We start from the raw sequence: 25,452 nt of genomic DNA, 5'->3' as shown, positions 1-25,452 counted from the left end.
GTTTCGTAAAAAAAAAAAATGATATTTTAACACAGAAACTGAAATTTTTGTTTTTAATACAAAATATCGTTTTGGAACTAAAACATTACCAAACGCAGCTTAAGTGTGGGGGCAAATCTCTTGTTCCACATGAATGGTGATGCTAAGAGCCTGAGATTTACATTCTTAGGATAGAATAATAATAATAATAATAATAATAATAATAATAATAATACCTATGTGATGGCTATTTAGTCATTGTGGGATTTTTTTTTTTTTTTAATATTATCATATAGAAAAAATTAAGAATCACTATTTGATCATGTTGCCACTGCACTAAACGCATGAACCACCCATGAAGGACCACATGCATCTAACTAGTGGGCATGGTGGTCCTTATGCCATCGTTGTGCCTGGTAGGAGCGCACAATTAAGTAGCAATCTTTATTCAATAAAAAAATTAAAAGAAAATGATATCTCGGCCCTCCTTTGCCCTCATTGGTTTGATGTGGAAAATTCAATCACATACCGACAATTATTGAAAAGGTATGGCAATTCTACTTAAAAAAAAGAAAAGGTATGGCAATTTGATCTAAGATGTTATTCTTATGAACTTTTTGAAAACTTTTTAAAACTTTTATTGAAAGTTCATTAACCTCCCAAATAAATTAACTTTTTGAAGTCTCGTCACATATTTTTTTTAATATGTAAACTTTGATCTCTAAACTGGGATCCACTTTAAACTAGATCCCAACCCTTTGATCTTCAATCATGTTACAACTTATATGAGCCCCGAACTTGTGGAATCATAGATTTAGTTCTCAGTATTGGTATCTATCGATATCAATTGGTATCGGAGAGTATCGGTCACTTTTGCCATTTGCTTTTCAAAAAAAGTACATTTATTTTACTGTTTTACCCTTGAAACGAAACAGGTAATTGATCCAATTGGTCAAGGATCAAGGATCGATCTCAACCAATATCGATACAATACGGCCAATATAGCTGATCTAATACCAATACTCGAAATCATGTGTGGAACTGTTTAGTTACATTAGGCCTAATATGGCCTAAAACAAAATTAAGTATATGTTGCTTTCTCAATCCAACCACACACCTATCCAAGTCGGAGGCACTTTTCACATGACTAGTTTGAATTGTCTTGTTGGGGATGAGCTTCAAGTTCAGTGATAGCTAGGCAATTGGCCTCTAACTTAAGTCCATGAAAGTCTGTTGGATAGACCCTCCTATCTCCTACCTTTTCGAAAAAATAATAGTAGAAGTTATAATATTGCAATATTTGTGACTCAGTAGGCCCCCATACTAGCCCCTTGTGGGTCCTTTGTCTAGCCCCCTAGTGGGTCTTGCCTGGCCTAATGACCTTTGAACTAGGCCCTCGAGTCAAAGGACTAAATATATACTACCAACAAGAATTTCATTTCAAATCAACCAATGGTAATACATGCAAAATTCTTGTACGATGTAGTTCAATATACACACTCGCATTTGCATCATTGAATCTCCACTAAGAACATACTGTGACAACCATATGAACAGGATGTCAATCTCATCCTTAGTCATGAACGACTTCAAGTTAAAACCTAAGGACGATCAAAGCCCATTTCATATCACACTTAATTAACAATTAATTACATAATTTAATTTGGATTTGATGGACATATTTCCCACCATATTCAAGTTATTCATCATTGTGGAAGAACATACATCTTGCAGGTTTACTTTAGTGAAGCTTACCCCTTAAATACTGCAAAATAACGAACAAGGCGATGGTTCTCCACTTCAAGGGCATAAGATCCCTCTACCAGAGCTTGAGTGGGACAAACATCGGGCAACCAGTGGGAATGCTTTCTGCATGTCTCCACTGGTTAAAATTGGAAGAAGATCCAATTCCCAATTTGTGACTAGCCGCATCAAAAGAGTTCACTCTTAGAATGGATCATTGCAATCACATCACTTCCAATTTCTTTTCCAGATGTTATCTAACAGATTTGAGATGGAAGTCTCAACTCTCAAAACAACCAAATAAATAGCAAAAGCTAATCAAAATCCGTATCATCAAGCTTATCCATATTCCACCAAAAAAAACAAAGGCTTCTCTATAAAATATCTCAATATTTTATTAGCATCTGAGTTGCCTTCTAAAAAACAAAAGATTTTGCTGCAATGAAAAAGCAACTATGGTCTTGGATCAGTGGACTCGTAGCAGAACAATAATCTGTCTTCATATGGTACATTACAATCCTTCACCCATATAAATAAATAACAATCAAGCCTGGGAATCTTACTTGGCAACCCCAATAGGATTTGCATGTGCCCCATCACATCATCTCATGGATGGATGCACCTTTCTGACCAATAGCACCTGTGTGTGTGGCAAAAGAAGCTTCCTTTTTGGCAAATCTATGAATGAAAGGAAAACATCAGCAGATGATCAAATAGGGTTACCAAGGAAGGAAGAAATGAAGCCCAATACGTCTGAAACATTCAAGTTGCAAATATCAAATCATCCTTCCAAGTGGATAATACAAGAGATGGTCGATGGCATTTAGCAGCATAGAATTGTAAAAGATTCATCCACCCAGATGTGGTGGTCAGATTTTGATGTGACCACCCAATCAAGAAGCACACTTTCAGGTTCATAATCAAACCATCAATGTAAGCAACAGAGAGATTTTTTTATTCTCTGTCGCCTCAACTTGCCTTTCTCACCATTCCAACTTCCAATGGTACTACTTGCTTTGACATTAACCTCCTTATTACCATCCGCTGTGTTCTCCATCACTGGCACCTCTGATGTTGACCCATTTTGCAAAGAAGTCCAGTGAACCCCCTGAGATTTGTTTGAAATTGGGAAATTTTGTCCTGGGGATACTGGTATTATTCGGTTCCAGTTCACTTCTTTCATAGGAGAAGCTGGTATGGTTTCCCTGAAAAATGAGGAATAACAAACAAGAGAAATGTAAAACACTAAGGCACAGTGAATTAGATAAATTGGACTCTTATCTCAGACTTGATCTCAATGCAAATTATATCAAGACCAAAGGAAGTTAGAAATCCAACTCAGCTGGCAGGTGAAACCGAGTTAACAGAATGACACGTTAATATTTTAATTGAAAAACTTGCCAGCATGTCTGTTCCAATCTGCCCATGTCGTTCAGTTCAATGCTCCCATGTGCCAAGTAAAAAGAGGGCTCGGTGCAAGCCATGTCAATCCAGTTCTTACAAAAAACCAGTCTTGAAGCCAGTAAACCAGCATATTGACCAGAAAAACCAGTAGTATATATAATATTAGGGAAAAGGCTGGGCACAGCACCAGTGTCTTTCTCTCTCCCCCACCCCTTGGAAAAGACTCCCCCACCCCTCCCATCTCCACACTCCCCATTGGTGCATGCCACTAGCATCCACAAGTCAGCGGCATGCCCACCCTCCACCCATAATATTAATAATATCAGAACACAATAGCATTGAAAATTAAGAAATGCTACACTTCCAGTCTTCCACCAAGACAGTTCCCTGGGAAGTGGGAACTAAAGAGACCCAGATGACTTGTCAGCACACAGCTTCCCAACTTCCATCCTAGACCAACTAAATAAATGCATTTTGAAAAAGTCTGGCTGACAAAATGAAACATCCCCTTGGACACAAATCCAGAAACCCATCATTTTGACATACTTTGTGTTTTAAATCTGATAATCCAATGTATATGTCATAGTATACAGAATGCATTTCACGAAAGGCAAAAAAAGAGTTGAATGGGATGTGACCTAGTGACATGATTTTAGTCTGTATTCCAATGGCAATTGATTCAAAAGGGTGAAGCTTCAAAAAGATGAATTATACTGGTTTCTAAATACAAAGCAGGTGCAAAATAATTCTTTGGACCTACCAAATGAAACCACTTCAATTACTTATTTGCTTGGCGCCAAGCTGGAATAAGTCCCCTTCTGGTGAGAGACCATAAGCGCCAAGATGCTATGGCTAACCAAAATGAGAGCATTTCATTCCAAGTGACGACCAAGCACATTAGAGATACACAACACATTCACAACTCTTTCTGGCCTAATATAAAATGTTGTCTTTGATATAGACAATAGAACTTCTTCTGATCTCTGTTCTAGTTTACGAAATTGCATCTTGGCAATTAATGATGGAAATACTTTCTGATATACTAAGTGGTAGACATTACCTGGTACTATATATGCCAGAGACATCACCATCTTCCTCTAGTGAACTATTAAAATTGTCCACGTTTGGTGCGTCAATGCAGATTCCACCGCCTGAAGAAGCCGCACCAGCTCCTGGAAAACTGGAACCTGCCCCCACAACTCTTTCAAAATTCATGTATTCTTCATTAGTGGAACCAGGAGACAAACTTTCCCGACAAATTCCACCCGCTCGAACCATAGATATAGCCTCATTTAATATTCCTAGAGCATTTTCCACCTCAGGACTGATATAAACCTTCTTTCCCTTGTTGATATGGCACTGTCCTGCAAAATTATCGGTTGGAGAGTGATCCATGCTTTGGCTACTCCTCTCCAAGTGTTTGTCTTGTCCAATCACTTCTTCCACAATTCCTCCACAACAAGTCTCACAAGAAACCAGTGAATCTGCTGGCAGAGCTTCAGTTGCAAGGTCATTACTGAGAGATACTTGACAGTAAACTGATTCTTTGGCCTGTGGAGTTCCGTTTCCATGTTCTTCAGAGACAGCAAAAGTGATATTCTCACTCTTGAGGGCCTCTGGTTCAAGGGCCTTCTGGATTTTATTGGCAGGATTTAAACCCTCTCGTATCTGGACATAGAGTCGATCCTCCAAGGCCTTGCTAAAATCCTTATCACCCTTGGCTGCAGAAATAACCATCTGGAATGCCAAAGGATTTGGAAACAATGTCAGAAATTATAAGAGAAAAAGAAAGCATGAACATAAACTCATAGAGATCTTTTGGGATTTTCACCACCAACTAACACATTAGTGGTTCCATCTGGACCATCATATCCTTGGTCTCCACTTGTGTGATCAAAATTTTTAAATCACTTAAACCAGTTCATGTGGCCATAAAATAAATTGGCCTTTGTGGATGACTTTTGTGGATATCTACAGCTCGTAATCTTCAAAAAAATGTTTTTCCCCCTAGACAGAGGCAACTTCAAGTCAGTTTTCTTTTTCTTTGACACGTTGCACAATCAGGTGGAGCGTTGGATCCATGAGTTTTAGTGTTGGGTGAAAACCCAAAGACATGTGATGCAGATTCAAAGTAGTCTCAGGACTCTCAACTGTCAAGTACATGTGCAGTAAAAAAGAACAGGCGTAATTTCTCCTTTCAGATCCTATTTTGGTCCAATTTTTGGACCAGGCTTTTGGCTTAAAATAAAACCATGGTTCCGTCTTGTGTTTCTTCACTTGGGTCAGGTTTATTAGTAACCTGTGTTGGGGTCTAGGAGTAGTATTTGTTTTTATTTCATTGCTGCTAGACACTGGACAGATATCTCACAATCACCAGCCCTCAGTTTCTATTTTGTAGTAGTGCATAATCCTTCTATTTTGTTTTTTCGAGAACACTCTCATGAAGAGTTACTATTTTCTTGTATTGTTCCAATTTTACAATTAAAGGAGTAGGGTATCATACATCCTACCCCATGATTTTAACAAACCATAGCTCTATACTAGTTATTCTCAGTGTGGCGCAGGACGCTCTTGTGAAAGCAATAGCAAACTTGGTGGGATGCCAAGAGAACTGGTGAGATGCTGGTCAAATTCTAGGTGGGAGGCCTAGTCCATATCAATCTTCATCTCCCTATCTTCTTCTTCTTATTCCTTCAAGGTCAGATTTTGTTCCTCATTCTTGCACATGCTATTCTACTCTGCTTGTTCTCTTGAGTTCTATTCTACCCACTAACTGTTGATCGAGTTTCTTCTTAAGTTCTTGGGCCAGACTCTAGTGCCACAGTAGACTCCCAGACATCCCATCAATTCCCTTAAATGGTTTACAGTTCAATGCCTTTCTTAGCGTCCTGCGGCCAGTACCATAATTGTTTGATTTCTACTTTCTTGCAGTTTTATTTCCTAAACTCACTCACTAATTTGTCTTCCTCAATTACTAAATCAATTCCCAGTTTGTATTTTGATTTCACTAACTATTCTTTGAATTAGCTGGCTACTGTTTCCCTGTGGTTACTAAATCTGGAATCCTGTTTTCTTATCTTACTATTTTGGTTTCCATTGATATATCCAAATCTGACTGTTAGATGGACACCAAACTTTGTTGGAATATTTGCTACGACCAGACCTTGGACCACATCTGACCCTCCTTGACCAGGTTGCTGAAACTTCTTTTATTTGAGTACAATTTTGACCTGCGGCTCTAGATCTTTGCTGCTTCTTTGATCCCAGGGTGATAGATTACTCATTAACACGCTTCAAGTGGTTCAAGAGGTTAGTTTAAAGATGTCAACTGAGCAACTCCTCAGTTACCTTAGGGGATTTCTTGAAGAAAGGAATACTTTATGCCAATCAATAGCAAACAATTGGCAAACCAAAATATATCTAAAACCATATTTGGTTCGCAAAGGTTAAAGACATTAGCTTGGAGATCTTAATTGTGCGAGGGCATGGAGAACTTGAGATGATAATTATGTAATTCTTCATCAGTTAGCTAAGGGAATTTAATGTAAAGCTAGTACCCAACTAGGTAACTAGGCACCAACATCACAAATACGGACAAAAATTAGGTTAAACACTGTTCAGGACAGCAACAAACAACAAAGTCTGTAATATTCAGGACAGCCCCAAGTCTGGAATAACTCTGACATAGCATCCAGTCATAGAGAAACAAACAGCAGAACAGTCAATACTGTCGGCACGGTAGGATAGGTGCTAAAACTCAGGAAACATGATGGACCAGAAACAGAACATAGACTACTTGGATGGAGAAACCAATCCCATCGAGGGAAGGAGACATTTGGGAGGATTAACACTTCCGAATTGCAGCCTTTGTTAATGGCTAGATTAAGAGATATACCAGAAGTCCCAAAATAAAAAGGATCAGAATTAGAAACTGTATACCTCAGGGAGATCCACCCACTGGATGACCAAGAAAATTTAATCCAAGATAGCCTATGACAAGGAGAATAGCTTACCACAACCTGGATTCAATCTACTGGCTGAATGTGCAGAAAATCTCCAAGTAAGTTTGCTGCCCAGAAAACCACCCAGATCAGAAGGTAGCCGTAGAAATTATGATTCTCCAGGGGCTTGCCGTGATGAGGAAATTGATGGATCCCTTTTCATACCTACTAACAGTAGAAATAACTGTGGAAGAAAATGGCCACAATATGCTCTGTAGATGCTGGATGCTGGTTGCTGGTGTAGTATCCAACAGTAGTATGTAGAGGTGTGGAACAGAAGAAAGGGGAAGAGGAAGAGGGTTTAAGGATGGGTCTCTCAACACTGTACACTGCCTCTCACAGGAATTGACTCATTCAGCCATGCCATCATCAAATCGTGTGGTGCACGAAGCGGCAAGCCCATCCCTTTATTTCAAAGAAAAAAAAAAAAAAAAACTCCCCATTGTGTGGAAGTACCTATTACAATCCAGTGAAATCAGAATGGAAATAGAAACTATCCTAAACTGAGATTACAACTGAAATAGCAATTAAAATCAAGCTCGCAACTCCTAAATAGGAAATAACAAGAATATAAAGTAAAATAAGACAACAACTACTAAACAGAATTTATAAAAACAGAATCTAGATTGTCTTCCATGCAACAGCAACTGTCTTTGACTTATCTCCCATACAAGCTATCCATGGGGCCCACTGTAGCTGTCAAAAACATCTTCTTTAAAATCTTCTGGACGATGGCTATATTGGGGAAAACAGGTGCTGGACCTGGGGCTTAGTTGCAAGCCATATACGGGCCCAAATATGGGCCTGTCCAGCAATTGACCCAATGGCTATGTACTGCATAAGTATTTCTTTATGAGTGGAGCCAACCAATAGCAACAAATGAAAAATCCTTTCATTGGTTGCAGAGATTCAAATGTATGTATGTATGTACGTACATATATATATATATGTGTGTGTGTGTGTGTGTGTGTGTGTTTATAATGCAATTGCATGGTATTGGTGGATTTAAGGAAATAATCATGTAATACTTGAGCAGCCACTTTAGGATATTTATTTAAGAGTTTAATGCATGGGTACCATAGTTGTCACGGCGACAAGGCGAACCAAGGCGGTGGAGGGTTGTCTAAGCGCTTAGGCGAGAAGGCGCACGCCTTGAAGCGAACAAGGCGACCAATTGTTATTTTTTATTTTTCATATTTTTAAACATTATTTAGTAAGCTATATATACCTTGTATCATAAAAAATCAAGATTAAGCAACATCAAGTCATTAAAAATCAACATTTAGCCATATTAAATCATAAAAAATTAACATTAAGTCATATTAATCAAAATTTTGAGAAATGCTCTGGTTCTATAACAAGTTTGACTGGTCAAATGATATTATTTTTACATGATACTTTTTGTATCAGTTATAATATAAAACCAGCTTTCCAACAAGTCTAAGATTACTTAAATCTAAGTTGTAATGACAAAGTTATGCTCCGGTCAAACTTATTTTTAAGTGCGGGAATGCTTTTAAATCGCCTGAATGAAAATAATTTTATAGATATCAAAACAAAAAAGTTTTGCCTGGGAGTTGGAATAGTGATTCCATCCTTTGTAGAAAACTGCTTGTGCCATCATAATTGGCGAATCAAGATATTTGTATAAGGGCTCTTCAATAGTGAAGAGGTCTTCTTTGCATGACTTTTCATAATATTGGCTTTTGAGTTTGGAACCTTGTGCTGTTTGAAGAGGTTTGGCTTGTGTAGTTTGAAGGCTGGAACTGGCCTTATTTGTGGGTTGGATGGGTCCTGCGGTAGAGCCTACTACCACAGCATGGGAATAAGGTGTTTTGGTGGTAGCCATTTGAGTCTGGCTACGAGTAACAATTTGGTGTGATGGTGCAGCAGAGGTAGCAGCATCATAGCTAGATTTGGTTTTGATAACAGAATTTGAGGGAGTGGACTCCTTAGGGGGAGCCATCCTGATAAGGTTAATTTGAGGAGTCTGGCCCTGTAAGAATTCACGGGTAAGAAAGTCAGGGACAGAATTGGATTCTCCTTTAATATATTCTATTTAAAACTCAAAAATTGATAATAAAGCTTGCCATCGGGCAAAAATTTGTTTTGATGCAAGATTTGAAACATCATTTTGTAAAACATATTTGGCTGCGCTACAATCAACACGAACTAAAAATGGTTTATTTAATAATGTATTTTGAAATTTTTGAATGCAGAGAACAATCGATAAAATCTCCTTTTTGATGGTACTGTAATTCTTTTGAGCAGAATTCCAAATACCAGAAGTAAATTGGACTAATTGTTCTTTGTCATTATCAGGAATTCTTTGTTTAAGAATTCCTCCATATCCAATATCAGAGGCATCAGTTTCAACAATCTTAAATGCCTCAGGGTTTGGAATAAATAAACAAGGAATTTCTTTAACAAGCTTTTTGATTGTTTGAACGGCAGTTGTTTGGGTTTGGGACCAGGGAGTTGGTTTCTTTTTAAGCCGAAGATAAAGAGGTTCGGCAATCTTACTGATTTGGGGAAGAAAATCACGAACGTAATTTAAACTTCCTAAAAATCTTTGTAATTGAGTTTTATCAAAGATTTGGTCAGGGAATTTCTTTAACAAGCTTTTTGATTGTTTGAACGGCAGTTGTTTGGGTTTGGGACCAGGGAGTTGGTTTCTTTTTAAGCCGAAGATAAAGAGGTTCGGCAATCTTACTGATTTGGGGAAGAAAACCACGAACGTAATTTAAACTTCCTAAAAATCTTTGTAATTGAGTTTTATCAAGGATTTGGTCAGGGAATTTTTCACCAAAGGTAAGATGTCAATCCAACAAAAGCTAGTCATCCTGGAATGCCCCCTGACCATTTGACACTTGCAGTCCAAGAGCTTAGTCAATTACAAGCTCAAAGATTACTTGAACCTACTGTGTCTCCCTGGGCATGTCAAGCGTTCTATGTGAACAAAAGAACAGAACAGATCCGTGGAAAAATGAGAATGGTTAAAATAATTTTATAGATATCAAAACAAAAAATTATTTTACCGGACTTTTGGTTTTTAGCAATGTTTTAACATGATAAAATTTATAAAATTTTCATAATTGAGAAAAACTTCAGCATTTAAAAGTTGAAAATCGCCCTTATAACCAAAATCCAGTTTTTCTTCTTGGACTGGGGGTTGACTTTTTATCATTTTGAAATTTGATTTTTAAACTATTTTTATTGGATTCAAATAGGGGGTATTTGCTTATTTATGAATAATATCTTAAGTAAATGAGCATTTACTTAAATGATATTTGGCATAAATAAGTGCCAAAACACAAGGCGGTATGCAGTGCAATAAGGCGACTGTCGCCTAAGCCCCAGGCAAACCGCCTGGACGCCTAGGCGACGCCTTGACAACTATGATGGGTACGCAGTACACTCATCTGTACCAATCAAATAACAAAAGAAAAGATATCTCAGATTGGTCACTATCAGAAGTTTCATCTCAGATATGTAATTATGACCTTTTTAAAGAGCTTGTAACCGCTGCCAAAAATCTGCCTTGAGACAAAGTTAATTAGCGATGGAGGAACAAACTCCAATTTCACATCCATAGTTAATATAGTCCTGCACAACAAGAAGTTAATTCAGACTCAATTTTTATTTTGGGGGGGGGGGTGGAGAAAGTAGTAGCGTATTAGTAATATAAAGTTTTACTTCCTGATATTAGGTAATCTCGATCAACTTGATTTATTATACTCTCAAACTCAAGCCGATACATGGAGGATCACATCCTCATATGTGGATCACATGCAGTTATGTTGAAACGGGCCCTTAAAATAACACCTATTTGCTGCTTCTTTTTTAAGGCAAATGAAAAACTAACACTCATTGATACCAAATGCATAATCCCCAAATTCAAGCATATGATAACCATTAAAGAAAGGAATTCATTCCTAAACAAAGGTCAACCGTCTAGACTGTTCCAATTCTGTAACGTGGAACTTATCTGATAACCAATAAGAGAATCGGACCATCTAAATCCTCTCATGTGCAATGTCTGACTATTTCTATCCATAGTTGTCACGGCGACAAGGCGAACCAAGGCGGTGGAGGGTTTTCTAAGCGTTTAGACGAGAAGGCGCACGCCTTGAGGCGAACAAGGTGACCAATTGTTATTTTTTATTTTTCCTATTTTCTAACATTATTTAGTAAGCTATATATACCTTGTATCATAAAAAAATCAAGATTAAGCAACATCAAATCATTAAAAATCAACATTTAGCCATATTAAATCATAAAAAATTAACATTAAGTCATATTAAGTTGTAAAAAATCAAAATTTAGAGAAATGCTCTGATTCTATAACAAGTTTGACTGGTCAAATGATATTATTTTTACATGATACTTTTTGTATCAGTTATAATATAAAACCAGTTTTCCAACAAGTCTAAGATTACTTAAATCTAAGTTGTAATGACAAAGTTATGCTCCGGTCAAACTTATTTTTAAGTGCGTGAATGATGTTAAAATCGCCTGAATGAAAATAATTTTATGGATATCAAAATAAAAATTTATTTTACCGAACTTTTGGTTTTAGCAATGTTTTAACATGATAGAATTTATAAAATTTTCATAATTGAGAAAAACTCCAGCATTTAAAAGTTGAAAATCGCCCCTACAACCAAAATCCAGTTTTTCTTCTTGGACTGTGGGGTTGACTTTTTATCCTTTTGGAATTTGATTTTTAAACTATTTTTATTGGATTCAAATAGGGGGTATTTGCTTATTTATGAATAATATCTTAAGTAAATGAATCATTTTCTTAAATGATATTTGGCATAAATAAGTGCCAAAACACAAGGCGGTATGCAGTGCAATAAGGCGACTGTCGCCTAGGCCCCAGGCAAACCGCCTGGACGCCACGCCAAGGCGATGCCTTGACAACTATGTTTCTATCATATGTTAACTGCACACAGAGAAAGATGACAAGTCACTGAATTGGCCTTTTGATCCATTAAATTGTCACCACTAGAAGAAAAATCTTGTTAGTGCTTGTCACAAGCCCCACATCCTTCAATCTTTCATTCTATGATGAAGGATGAAAGCAAAGACTGCGGGTAATGGTCCCACGAATAACAAAATAAACCCCCTTTAATTTCACGTAAAATAAATTCAGAAAAAGACCTATGTGCAAAGATCCATTTATTAATACAGCTAACTGTCTTGGATGAGATGAAATATTTTTATATTTAGTACACTCAGAGACAAAACCACATTTAACAAATATTGTTACAGATGATAAAACAAAGAAAGCCTCTAAAATGTTTTAGCAAACTGGATTAATATGACAATTCAGTATACAGGATAACCCAAAGACATATGGATGTAACCCAATGGTGATCAATAGTTTGGAAAAGCTAAGGTTTGGCAATGCTAGGAAATAGACTTCAAGAATAATATGAGCACTATGTGTGGGTGACAGTTCAATGCAATAGGAGATGGGTTGGTAGGGAAGCAAGAATGTTTTATGCTATAAAGTACTCCAGGTCAGGGAATTAAGATATCAATTAAGGGAGAAAATTTACACCCAAAAAAAAAAAAAGGGTGAAACAAGGAAATTAGGGCTACCAGTTAAATTGGGTTCTAGGGTTTAAACGGATTAAAAAGATGGGGTAAACAAGTAGCAAGTCGGGTTGCATGGTGGTGCATCAAACCAATGTATAAAGAACCCTTTTTTTAGGATTTGGCTTTGGGTTGATGGATAAAGGATTTGACTTGAGGTTGGTTGAGGCTGGAAAGGGTAGACAGCAAGGGTCTAATGAAAAGTTGCAGAAAAAAGGGTCATATCCCCCTTTTTTCTTCAGAGGGTAAGAGAAGATTTGAATTAATGATAGTCAAAAAGAGCAACCTGGAAAGGAATACTACACCAATCAGTCCAGAAGAAGCACTCGTGCTTCCAACACACAAGCAGCTGGAGATCTTCCCAGCTCATTAAGCTTTTAAGTTGTTAAAACCCCATGATATACACATGCAACTTGGATCTCCAGTGATGTAGATGGTGAGATGCAATTATGCAAGTTTCGACCTAAATCTGAGTCTATTTTCAGATCTGCTCTAGTTGAGTCTGATCTATTCCAAGTCTTGATGGAGTTTATGATGGATCCTACTGGGACTTATTAACTTCGTAATTAGTCTAACATCAATCGGTATCAGAGCTAGAAGGACAGCAGACGACATTGACGATTGTGTTATTTTGAGTGTCCAACGGGTTGTATGGTCCATGGGCTTTATATTTTTGGGTTTACTTTTGTAATGGGTCAATTCTACAAGCCCAAATATTGGATATTCAAGTCCTATACAGAATTAGTAGTTATTTTATATTTCTTAGTCATTAAGAATATTAGGTTTCTATATTTTGAGTATTCTAGAGGTCTAGTTATGTCCTTTATTTCTTTCTTATTGAGAAAATAATTATTTGTTAGAAAGTCTGTGTCTTAGTCAATAGGTTTCTAATTTTAGTTTGTTTCTTTTTTTAGTTTCTTCCCATGAATTAAGTCCCTAACCTCTACTATATATAGAGGCATTGCTGTAACACAAAGAATGGATTGATTAATGAAATTGTTTGTGAGTTATGCTTACTACTTCAACCTGAGATAGGTTTGTTCATCAACTAAGAGTGTTGATGGTGAGAGACCCAGGCTGATATAGCCATTCCCCTACCCCCTTTCTTCTACAATCGATTCTCACCCGCTAACTTTTCTTTCTTTCTCTACTTTTATCTTTGTTCTACTGTTTAAAGTGAGATTGAAGCCCTCTAAGATTGGAGTTTATGATGGTTCCTACTGGGACTGCTTACCTTGGTAATTAGTCTGACATCATCCAGCCTACATAGTCCGATTAAAACTCAATGTGGAAACAGGTAATAGCTAAAACTCCTCTCTTAAGACCACTACCAGGCTATTGCTTATAGAACTTACAAAAAGTTCGTAGAACCAAATTATAGGACTGACAAGTAAGCAATTACAGAAGAAAATGAAACCTATACCTGAATTTACACAATTACCACTCCACTCCAATAATTAATAAATCAATCTCCTAACCATTTTTAACAAGGCTAAATCAGTACTTTGTCCTCCCATACGTGGGATCCCAATCTACCAAGAAAACTTCCATGTGATCACCATCATCATAATGGTCCCAACGATCCCAATCACTGACAAACTATATCACGCTTAGATAGAATTGATGAATCAGCGTTATCTAAAGAATAGCATGGAACATAAATCCAACAGAAGAATTATTCAACAGCACAAGCAAGTAATTGCAAGAAAAAAGTTCCATTTGGTATCTCAAATTTCAGAATCAACAAAACATGACCCTCCATTTAACTGGACTAGGTCCTTAATGGAAGAATGGACAGGTAAGGGTCAATTGGGCAAGCAATCAAGAGAACATTCCACAAAAATGCAAATTGGGTGGTGGCATCGAGTTATCAGAGTGCAGTAGACATAATTAACAGAGAGATCTCCAAGCTCCCTCTATCCTATGAACCTAGGCAGCAGACTATGCGTACATTGGAATCTTCTCCCCTAGGTAGGATGAAGTTTTATGTCAATGGTTGGTCTCTTTGTAATTCAAGGTCACCTGGTAAAGGAGAAACTTTGCAAGACTAGGATGGCACAAACTTAGGAGTATGTTGAGCAAGGACTGCACGTTGGTGGTGTTGTCATTGTTGTCAACACACTAGGAAGGGGGGAGGATTGTTGTGATGTTGTCGGCGTTGTCATTATTGTCAGCACACTCTCTTGGCCTTTTGATGGATGCAGAGTGGATGTAAATTGGAAAGGTCTGCACATTAGAGTTCGTCTGCATTTCCAGCAGACATCTGCGTCCAGTGGGAGATGTCTGCATCCAAAAGGAAGTGTCCCCACTCCTCAACAGACAACTAGATTAAAGGATACAGTGGGTGATAACAAGTCTCAGAGTACGTTTGCCTCGCTCGGCAGACGTCTGTGTCCAGAAGATGTTTGTATGCCTCAGTGGACGACTGACCTGAGATTATCCAAAATTGGTTTGAATCTCTGAGTGTTCATCTGGATAATTCAGTAGGCGTTCACATGATCTAATAGACGGCCACACCCAGCCAGAGACATCTGAAGACAATCAGAGGACAATCGAGCAGGAAGGACACATTTTATTTGGTCTTGGTCTCTCATTTCAGCGGACATCTGCATCAAGGAGACATCCACACAGTGGAAAAATCGAATCCATGATTTTTATCTTCTATATTGGACCATACAACATAAATAAATGTTAAGCATGAGAAGAGGGTGAGCATTCCCAAAGAGAAAAAGAAAAGAGCTCTCAAGAGGAGAAAGCCCTAGAAGGGGAGAAGAGAGGATCATTAAGTCACCTACTGTCGCATTTGTGTTTTGTGCGTCTGTAGTGTGCCAATGGTAAATGGCTACCAACAGGGTTGACTACACAACGGTTGCTCAGCGTACACGATATAAATAGTAATGGGAGCGACACTCAATAAGGTTTCCATTGCCCATTTAGGGAAAACATCCAAGTAGGACAGTTGTTGGACTGTGACTGGTTGAATCCAGGGTCAGGTAGTTGTTTTTGTGAAGTGTTTGCAAAAAAGTACTTTATTTTATTACTATATTAAATAAAAATTATTTAAAAAGAGTTTCAAATGTTTTTGGGTCCAGTCATAGGTCTTGACACTCCCGTATTGATAAACAATGAATGAGGTTTTTTAAGCGGTGATTTTACTCCATGCCTGAAAGGTCCATTGTGAATGTTAGTCATGTCTTGACACTCCCGTATTGATAAACAATGAATGAGGTTTTTTAAGCGGTGATTTTACTCCATGCCTGAAAGGTCCATTGTGAATGTTAGTCATGTGGAGGAGAAAGTGTAAAGAAAGTTTCTACCACTGGGGGTTTTCAAGTTACACCTGTAGTTTTGTCCTTTAGTGCAATTAAGAATAACTTAAAGGCTACCTTTTAAGATCACACCACTTGGCATAATCTTGTCCGTTAGATTGTAACCTCTATACTTATTCTTCTATAAAAGAGAAGCTATTGCAAAAACCCTAATTGCACTACACAATTTAGAGAGAGAGAGTTGAAGAGAGAAAAAGACAATCTTCTTTTTCAAGCTTGGGATTCAACCATTGGAGAAGGGGTATTCGAAACAAATTGTGTTCGAGTGCTACATCCCTATGAAGGAAAACACCATAAGTGTGTTCTAGGTAATCACGGATCCTCAGTCGATGTTTTCACTAATGTGTTCATCAAGATCCTTTGCTGCAATTTTTTCTGAGATATAGTCTTAAATCGCTTCGCCGCCACCCACAGTTGTTTACTTAAATTCTGATTGTTTCCTGGTGGAACTTCATAAAAAGGAAGTATTGCAAACCAAGTTCTGAAGCTGAGTAGTGCACCATGTCTCCAAATTATTACTTCAACATTTAGGCATCATTACATATTTATATAAAATTTCTAGGGATACAGGACCCGTACATGGGTCTGAAACCTCTACACGTCACCATATATTTCATGCTCAAAGGATCAAGACTTACACATATGGAACCATTGTAAAATATTTATTAGAACACCCAATGTCCCAAACCTAGATAGGCTATTCATGTGCTAAGACACTGTTAGTAATGCAGCCCTACTTTTGATTTCGTGTGCAGAAACAAAATTGGGACTCTTATTTTCTTAAAAATGCCTGGAAACCGACTTTAATAAAAGTGACATTTTAATGATAAGATCCTCCAGATCTGGTTCACAGGTTAACCAATAAAAGAACAACTCACCGGAAGTAACTTCTATTTGAGGACACCTTTTGGAAAGCAAAGCCTCCAACAATATCTATCCGAATTACATCTTTTTCTTCAGGTATCCCCTCATTCGTAAACCCATGAGTACTTCTATCAACACTCTGTAAATCAGAGATCTGAAAGAAAAGTTCCAAAGCAGATTTTGCTTCAGTTTCACCCAAAAAGTGCTATTCTGTGAAAGAATAAAACTTATTTTGAAAACTTATAACAGAGATATCAAGTAGGCACCGAGTTTATGAGCCCAACAATAAGATCGTCTTCAAAAAAATCCAACTCTAAAAAGCGCATAACAGCTTCTCTAGCGGACAGTGGCCATGAGAACTTCATCCTTTCTTCCGAATAGTTGGGGGAGAAGGGGCGGAAAATAAAGCTCTCAGAATGAAGGAAGTATCAAAATTTAAAAGAAGCTCTTAGGTAAATTTGAAACAATACAGCACAAACCTGACTAGACATATCTGTTCACCAATTCGGACCTTTTGCAAACAACTGGATGTGGCAATTTTGAAAGTTGGAATACTTAATTGAGGCCACCTGGAAAAATTAAAGTTTAATCTAAATAAATTATAACTGGAAATTGTTATGATTGCAAATTAAATCACAGCCACAATAAAAACAAGAATGTCAACTTTTAACTCTGTATGCAGTCCGATAACCTAGTCACTGATCTATGCAGCTGTACTTTTCTTGGTATCTTGCTTTTTTTGTTCTCACTTTTCCACTTCATGTGTGTGTAGTCCCGGGGGGGATTTTTTTTATATCATGAGGGAAAGTGAAGCAAAAAGAAGAAATTTCAATTTATATAAAAATTCACCAAATAGAAGTCTCACTATGATGAGTGTAAGTGAAAATCTAAATAATTTAAATTGTCAAAGTTCTCTATATGTGTACCATAGGGGGTATTTATGTCCTATAATTAGGACTTATGTTTAATTACACACAAGCTATGTCCTTTATTGTAATTGTAATTATGCTCTGCATTATAAATAAAGTGGTTGCTCATGGTCTGGAGAAATAGTCCAGCCATAAGACTGTTCTCTTCTTCTCCTCTTTTCTCTTCTTCTCCTCTACATTCGGAGGTACTGGTTTCAGTTACTGGATTTGTTAGATGGTATCAGAGCTATAACCAGTATTTGTTGTTGGAGTCACAAGTCAGTTTATGAAAACACTTAAGGTCCTCTTTGGTATCATTTTTCTTGTTGATTTTTGTTCACAAAAATGGTTTTGACTGCATTTGGTATCATTTTTCTTGTTGATTTTTGTTCACAAAAATGGTTTTGACTGCATTTGGTATCATTTATAGAGCTTATTTCTATTTTTAAAAAAAAAAATTTGATAAAATACAAAAACCAAAAAGAGATCAAGAGTCATTTATGTGTTTTGGCAAAAAATGTTTTTCAGTTATTTTTGCACTAAACTTTAATGAACACTTGCATAAAGTCCCAATATGGAGGGGTAAAGTAGTCATTTGCTTTGTAATTAGAAATCCACGCCCATTGCCCCCACTTTTTCAATCCAAAGTGGAGAAAAAGAATTATAAAAAAGATGGATTAAGGGAATCTCTTCATCCCATTCTTCAAAAAACCATTTTGGCAATAGAGATACCAAACTATTTCTCACAAAAAATCATTTTTATCAAGTAGTTACCAAACCATTTTTATGTTTTGATAAAAAACGGTTTTCATTAATCATTTTTGTTAAATAGGTAAAAATTAAAAAGAAAAATCATACCAAAGAGAACGTAAGAGGACTCACTGGGAAGCATCCTATCGGTTGAGGTATCTTAAGGGTACTACGGGGAAGAATCTAATTTATCGACCTAATAAACATGTTGGGTTAGTTAGCTATTCTGATGTAGATTGGGCTGGTGATGAAGATTAATGTAAGGTAAGTTCAACCTACGTAAACAAACCCCAATATCAAACAACTCAACCAAAACACAAATCTGATCACAGAATAGATATAAGAACAACACCAGAAAATTCTGCAGAATAGGGCTGAATCTAGTGTCGCCCTGGGTCTCCCAAAGTAGGGCTCCAATGGACAGGTATACCAGGTCGATGTCTCTAAATCAGACCAGCAAATCTACCAAATCACTCTCTCACAGCAGATAACAATGGACAGGTATACCAGGTCGAGTGTTTTCCGTAGACTCTTTAGATTGAAGAGTCTACTTAAATAGAGAGTAGAAACTTACAAAATTGAAGGTAGTTCCCAAATAGGAAACTAACATAGTTTAGCAACTAGCCACTAACTTAAAGCCTAAGAAATCATAAAAGACAACTTAAATTGCACAAATTGAGTTTGACCAGTCAAACACGAAGGACAAGATTACAGTTGTAAAGAGAAAATTGCAGGCAACAAAGGAGGTCTTCTGGACAGTTGTGTGTGGATGATTCGATTAGCAACTTCAAGGATCTTCTAGAAGCCCAAAACTGGAGAGTAAATATGCAATATCAAGGGGTATCCTATCCTGGCAGATGGCTGCTAATGTGGCCAGCATAGGGTCCAATACTAGGAAGACCAGCGAGGCTCAATCAGCCCAAGGCTGGCTGGTCTTCTTTCTCCTTCGATAGTGGAGGCCATCATGTGGATCTACATCAAAGATGATAGGAGGTCTACCACCGGTTACTGTATGTTGGTGATAACCTTGTCACACGGAGGAGCAAATAGTAGACTACAACAGCAAGGTCCAGTGTTGAGGTAGAGTATAGGGCCATGGTTCATACTGCAGCCATTGTTGTCAAGGTGATACCTAGGCATCCAAGCGCCTTGGTCTCCTGGTCGCCTTGTTGGCTTCGCCTTGCTTCCAAACCCCACCAACACCTTGGGTCACCTAGATGTCGAGACAACTATGACTATAACTGAGTTGATGTGGTTGCACTTCTTTAGGAGCTTAGGTTTCCGGTTACTACATCTATTGACATGTTTTGTGATAATCATGTTGCCACTTACACTGCTAGTAACTCAACTTTTCCTGAGACTACCAAATACAATGAGGTTGATTGTCACTTTGCAAGGGACGCAGGCATGCAGTTATGAGAAAACTGATTTATGCTTCATTTGTTGACTCTAGGAGTCAGCTAGGTGACATGTTTCACTAAAGCTTTGCCTCGTCCAGCCTTTCTTGAGGATCTTCCAAGCTGGGCATGGGTGATATCAATACTCGCTTGAGCATAAGCAGTATTTTTGTCTATATTTTTCTTATTAGGACATATTTGTAATTATGCATAAGCCATGCCCTTTATTGTAATTGTCACTATGCTCTACATTATAAATATAAGAGTAAATTACGGTGACCTCCCCTGAAGATTCTGACAATATCATGACCCCTAAGTTGAAAAAGTATTACTACTAAGTCCACTCCATTATTGATTAGATGTTAAGTGATGACATCACCGGTTTATAATTTCTGAAATGGCCAAATTACCCTCAGAAGGGGTAAACTTACAAATTTACCCTTCTGCCCATTAACTCCCTCTTCTCCCGATTTCTAATAACCCTAAATGAAAGTCTGGGAACAATCGCAACACCAGCTCCATCTCTGGTAATCAAGTTGCAGGTGATAGAAGAAGATCTCTCATCCTCTTCTTGCCTTAGCTACAACCCCACAAACCCCACCTTCTTTTCCTCCCTGGCTGTAATTACAGCACCATTTTCCTCTCTGTCAACACCTCCAGGTTTGCCAAAGCATGGGTTGGTGGGGGTATCTTGCGCCATTGATTTCTCGCCCCATCCACCCTCACCGGTTGAGTCAACAACGTGTCTTATTTCTATCGAATGATCAAATCACTATTCCCAACTTGCAACAAAAACCCCCCACATATGTGGGTAAATAGGGCTGTTAGAATTGGATTGCATCAATCCATTTGCCTTCCCTTGCCATCTCACTTACAAGGAGGGTAGAGGGGAGACAATTTGCTGCGCCTTGTTGTGAATTTGGTTATTGTTTGGGGTGAGATTGAATTGGATTTCAAGGAAACAACTCAACAAGGGTGCGGGACGATGGCAACTGAGGCGATTGGAAATGGTGGTGGTGTTGCTGGTAATTTTCTAGCCCATCGGATGCGCGGGAGATGGTTCATCGTGTCCGCATCATTCTTGATCATGACAGGGGTAGATGTGCATCTCCATTTCCATCGGACCCAATTCTCGAAACTTCGCCAACACTGGTTTGCTTGTTACCTGTGTCAAGGACTTCCCTGAGAGCTGAGCGTTATGTTGGCTTGCTCAAGGGATTCGTGGGACTCAGTGGAGCTATCATGACCTAGATGCACCTGGCAATCTATGGCACGACGCCACATCGCTCATCCTCCTCATTGGGTGGCTTCCAGCACTGATTTCCGTCATCTCCGTGTACTCCATTAGGGTGATGAATAAGGTTTTGCAAGGGTGGAAGTGCACACCTGGTCTTGCATTGGCTCTAATGGCGACGAGACCCACAAAGAAGGAAGAATCAAATAGGCTTAGTCGAGAGGTTGAAAGAAAGGTTAAAATTGTCATTTTATATTTTAAATTGTTTTAAGTTAACACTGTCAATCTAAAAAAGGGACAAGTGTAATATTTTTCAAATGTGTGGGCGCTATGATATTGTCAAAATCTCCAGGGGAGGTCAGTGTACTTTGCTCCAAATATAAGTGGTTGCTCACAGTTTGGAGAAATAGTTCAAACATGAGACTGTTTTTCTCAGTAGCAGTTACTCTTCTTCTTCTTCCTTTCTTCTTCTTCTCTCCTCTTCTCTCCTCTTCTCTCCTCTTCTCACCTTGCTCTTCTACATTCACAGGTAATGATTTCAGTTCCTGGATTTCTTACACAATTAATTGCATGACACTATTCTAGAGGGGACAAAAGCAGTTTTAAGGCAAACAAAATAACGAAAAATTAATATTTTTATTTGTACAAAGGCACCATGAGCCTTAAGGAAGAAGCAAATGGAACTTTTTGTATGGAACCTGACAATGAACAGAAAAAAAGAAAGCATTAATAGTGATCAGCTGCATAATAGAGGTTTCAGGTGCATTTTTCACAAAATAAATTCCAAGATTTGTCACATCAGTTCTTCACTCTTGATTAGTAGGCTTTTAACTGAAAATGGATTCAAGAGCATCCATAGATCTTATTTAGAGACTAACTGGGTGACCTTGATTCTGTCGTATCACATTTTGATCACTTATATATGTACAAAATATTCTCTTTATTATGTCATTTAATTATGCATTTTATTTGTCAAGTTGTACACAAATCTCTCGTAAAGTCTGATGCACCAGCTGATGATATTATTTTTGACATTTCATATCCAAAAAAAAAAAATCCTTTTTTCCATTGCAGAAACAGAGATGACATCAAGTAGTGAGTCTGGAAAGAACTAGAAGATGGCTAAAGGAGAAAGAAAGAATAAAATATTGCCACATACGATAAGCCATATCCGGAAGCATGTAAATAATTTTAAACCACACAGAGTTCAATCCTCACCATTTCTTATAAAGAGATGACTCCCATGCAACACATATACCTGCAAAATTATTGAACTTATCTTAAGAATTTACAGCATAAAACTTAGACATCTATTGATAAGGTAATAGCTCCAGTTAAGATGGCATGATGCTACTCAACAATTTCTGACGATTTCAATGATAACTTACAAACATCAACAGGTGCATCAACAAAGCCTTCTACAAGTATCATATGAAAGGGAGTGCCTTGAGGTCCTTCTCGATACATAACTTTGAATTCTTCGTTGTCCTCTTTTAACTGTCAACATAAAAGAAAAGTATCATTCAATAAAATTAGTTTCTTCACAGTATATTATAAAAAATAATCATCTAATTACCAGAGTTGCATGAGGATAGACATTATAGTAAATGGAAACTTTTCTCCAACTAGATAGCAAACCTTCCAATCAGCTTGTGGTTTTTCATGAGTTTGTGACACATCACTGTCATCTTGGGAAGCACTTCTCAACATGTTGAGAAAGTTTAACGCTTCCTTGGCTCTTTCCTCTATGATATTCTCAGTGGGTTCTGCACAACACCTCATTAGCAACAATCCACAAATAAATCACACTATGGTAAAGCATATATCACCTTTTACCTTTTTTTATTTATTTATATATCTATCTTGGTTGCAAGTGGGGAATAGGTTAAGGGAAACAAACTTGAAAGATAATATAACAATTAGCCAACCTTGAATCTCGCACTGTGGTGATGAGCGTAGAACTTGTTTCTTGAGAAGGTTCTTAATATATTCCTCATTCGTAAGATTCTGAGATGACAATGTTTTATCCAGCCTCTTTTGGAACTCTGACATCTTTTGTTTTGTCTCCATTTTGCATTTCCAAGTACACCGGAAACAGAGAAATCCTATAGAAGACAATGCAAAATTCTGAGAATATATTAAAAGGTCACCTAAATCCATTCATTCAACCAAATATATCAAAATTATCATGAATATGCATATCAGCAATACAGTAAGAATTAACTGAGATTCATTATTGTACTTCCAGAAATGACAGAAATACAAAGAGACAAAACCAGATGATTGTGCAATTAAAATATTAGTAATCAGCCAAAGGCTCCTTAGAAACTCCAACATTTCGCATGCAAAACCCACGGAAAGCAACCTAATCATTCAGTCAAACATGCCACAATGTGTTAGATATAGCAATGCACTACACTGAAGCACAAACACAATATGATTTATCTGAAACTTTGCCAACCATAAAAAAAGCTCTCGGAAGACGATCCCTGCTTAGCTGAAAAGTTGCGCAACTCAGACGAATAGACAATTGTTCCTAAACATAAAAAAAATCACAATGATTGAAAGAAATATTCACATAATACTTCTTTCCTTGTCACCAAATAAAGCCAAAGAGGACCTCATCCAATTTTATAAACAGAGTTTACCAAAACTATTGGTAAAGCCCATAAATAAATCTTAAAAAAAGAACTTCCCTTTTCTCTCTCATAATATAAATAAGACTATGAAAGGAAGTTCCATCCATAACTTACGCACACTATTGAAGTACCCAACACAAAGCTCGAAATGGATTTCCTTTTACCTCTCTAATAAAAAAAAAAAACCAATAAGGCCTTGAAATTCAACACCAATATGCAAATGTCACATAAAACAACTGATATACACCACAAGGGAGTTCCCCAAATTGTGACATCTTCATATTTAAGTAGAAAATAGAAAAGGAGTTGCGGGGTCGAAGAAGGGATGAACCCTGATGTGAATTTATGCAAAATTTTAGAATATTTGTGGTAGAGCTGTGGGAATAAAGGAGGAGAATAACTTTTGTCAGGGAGAGACAGTAAAGTGACCCTCCTGATGATGTGATGAGTGGTATAGTACCCAATGAATGGCCATTTGCGCACGGTACCTTTTCATCTTTATCTATTACTATCTTATTTAAGAGAGAGAGAGAGAGAGAGAGAGAGAGAGAGAGCTTTCGAGATTACCCATTTCGTATCTTAGGGAAAAAGGTTGGAATTCATCCACACGCATATAACAAACAACTGAAGCAGATGAACTCTCGAGAAAAATACACATTTCATATCTTGGCGTAATAAAACAAAGTAGAAAGTAGAATTCACCAAAACCCTAACGCAGTTATAGAAATTAAACTTATCCAAAGAAAAGATTACTCACGTTACTGAAAATGATGAAAAAAGAGGGCGCCCAGACGGGTACAGTACATGAACAGGAGCTTTGGCCCCAAGAACGGACAAGACGAAACCCCAAGAACCGAACACCTCCATGGCGATGGTGAAGGAGAAGCCGAACACTCGAGCAGTCCTAGTCACGGGACCTCAATGGCGGTTGAACTCGGACAACCAACCCTGAAAAGCGGAATTGAAGAGAAGGATTTTGAATCAACGGAAGTGAGCAGTCCATCGGCGGTCGGACCGCCCGTGAAGTACGAAGTACGAATTGAAATTATGCGAACCAAAAAAAAATTTAAATAAACCACCAAAAGTCGCCAATTCCAGATATACTTTAGTTCACAGATAAACACAGGGGACCCGATGTGATGTATAGCCAATCAGATATAGACATCAACCATATATACTAAAATGCACAATGTCCGTTTGCAACGATAAAATCCTTTTAGGTTTGGGGATCACACAACTAAAGTATACTAAACTTTGTACTTTACTGTATTAATATATATGTGGTTAATTCTTATATCTGTTCTGCTATTCGTCCCCGCACTAGGGTCACTATGTTTTCATATGAACCAAAGTGACGCTTAATAAATAGTCCACATCTCATTCAGGAAGAATATCTTGGGAGAATCTTGAATTTAATTGAATGAAATTCCGAACTCGTTGGTTTGATTGTAACTATTTACAACAAATTCATAAAATCTGTAATGAGATAGCGTAGGACAACGAATATTCATTAATTGTTCTCTTGTTCGATCAGCTATAATTTCAGCTGGTCCAACAAAATGAAGAGTTATAGTGTAGACCAAAGTATTAACCGCATCTT

At 37.6% G+C, this 25,452-nt stretch overlaps 1 protein-coding gene across 9 annotated transcripts; it reads right to left on the bottom strand.

Annotated features, from left to right (window-relative positions):
* Positions 1-2,092: 2,092 nt before the first annotated feature.
* LOC122086530 lies at positions 2,093-24,799 on the bottom strand. 9 transcript variants are annotated; one of them, XM_042655419.1, is made up of 11 exons: positions 24,610-24,799; positions 23,142-23,318; positions 22,852-22,979; positions 22,602-22,710; positions 22,432-22,471; positions 17,404-17,493; positions 17,191-17,290; positions 16,939-17,078; positions 10,631-10,733; positions 4,187-4,863; positions 2,093-2,927 (listed from the first exon to the last, which is right to left on the bottom strand). In XM_042655419.1, the coding sequence occupies exons 2-11, from the start codon at positions 23,281-23,283 to the stop codon at positions 2,651-2,653; spliced, it is 1,806 nt and encodes a 601-aa protein (XP_042511353.1). In that variant the 5' UTR covers positions 23,284-23,318; positions 24,610-24,799; the 3' UTR covers positions 2,093-2,650. The 9 variants fall into 9 exon arrangements, with proteins under 9 accessions (XP_042511353.1, XP_042511350.1, XP_042511358.1 ...); XM_042655416.1 differs by lacking the exon at positions 24,610-24,799 and adding an exon at positions 24,420-24,533; XM_042655424.1 differs by lacking the exon at positions 24,610-24,799 and adding an exon at positions 24,254-24,302.
* Positions 24,800-25,452: the final 653 nt, after the last annotated feature.

This window comes from Macadamia integrifolia, chromosome 8, assembly GCF_013358625.1.
Source record: "Macadamia integrifolia cultivar HAES 741 chromosome 8, SCU_Mint_v3, whole genome shotgun sequence".
Taxonomy (NCBI): domain Eukaryota; kingdom Viridiplantae; phylum Streptophyta; class Magnoliopsida; order Proteales; family Proteaceae; genus Macadamia; species Macadamia integrifolia.
This window is presented reverse-complemented; position numbering and strand designations above follow the sequence as displayed.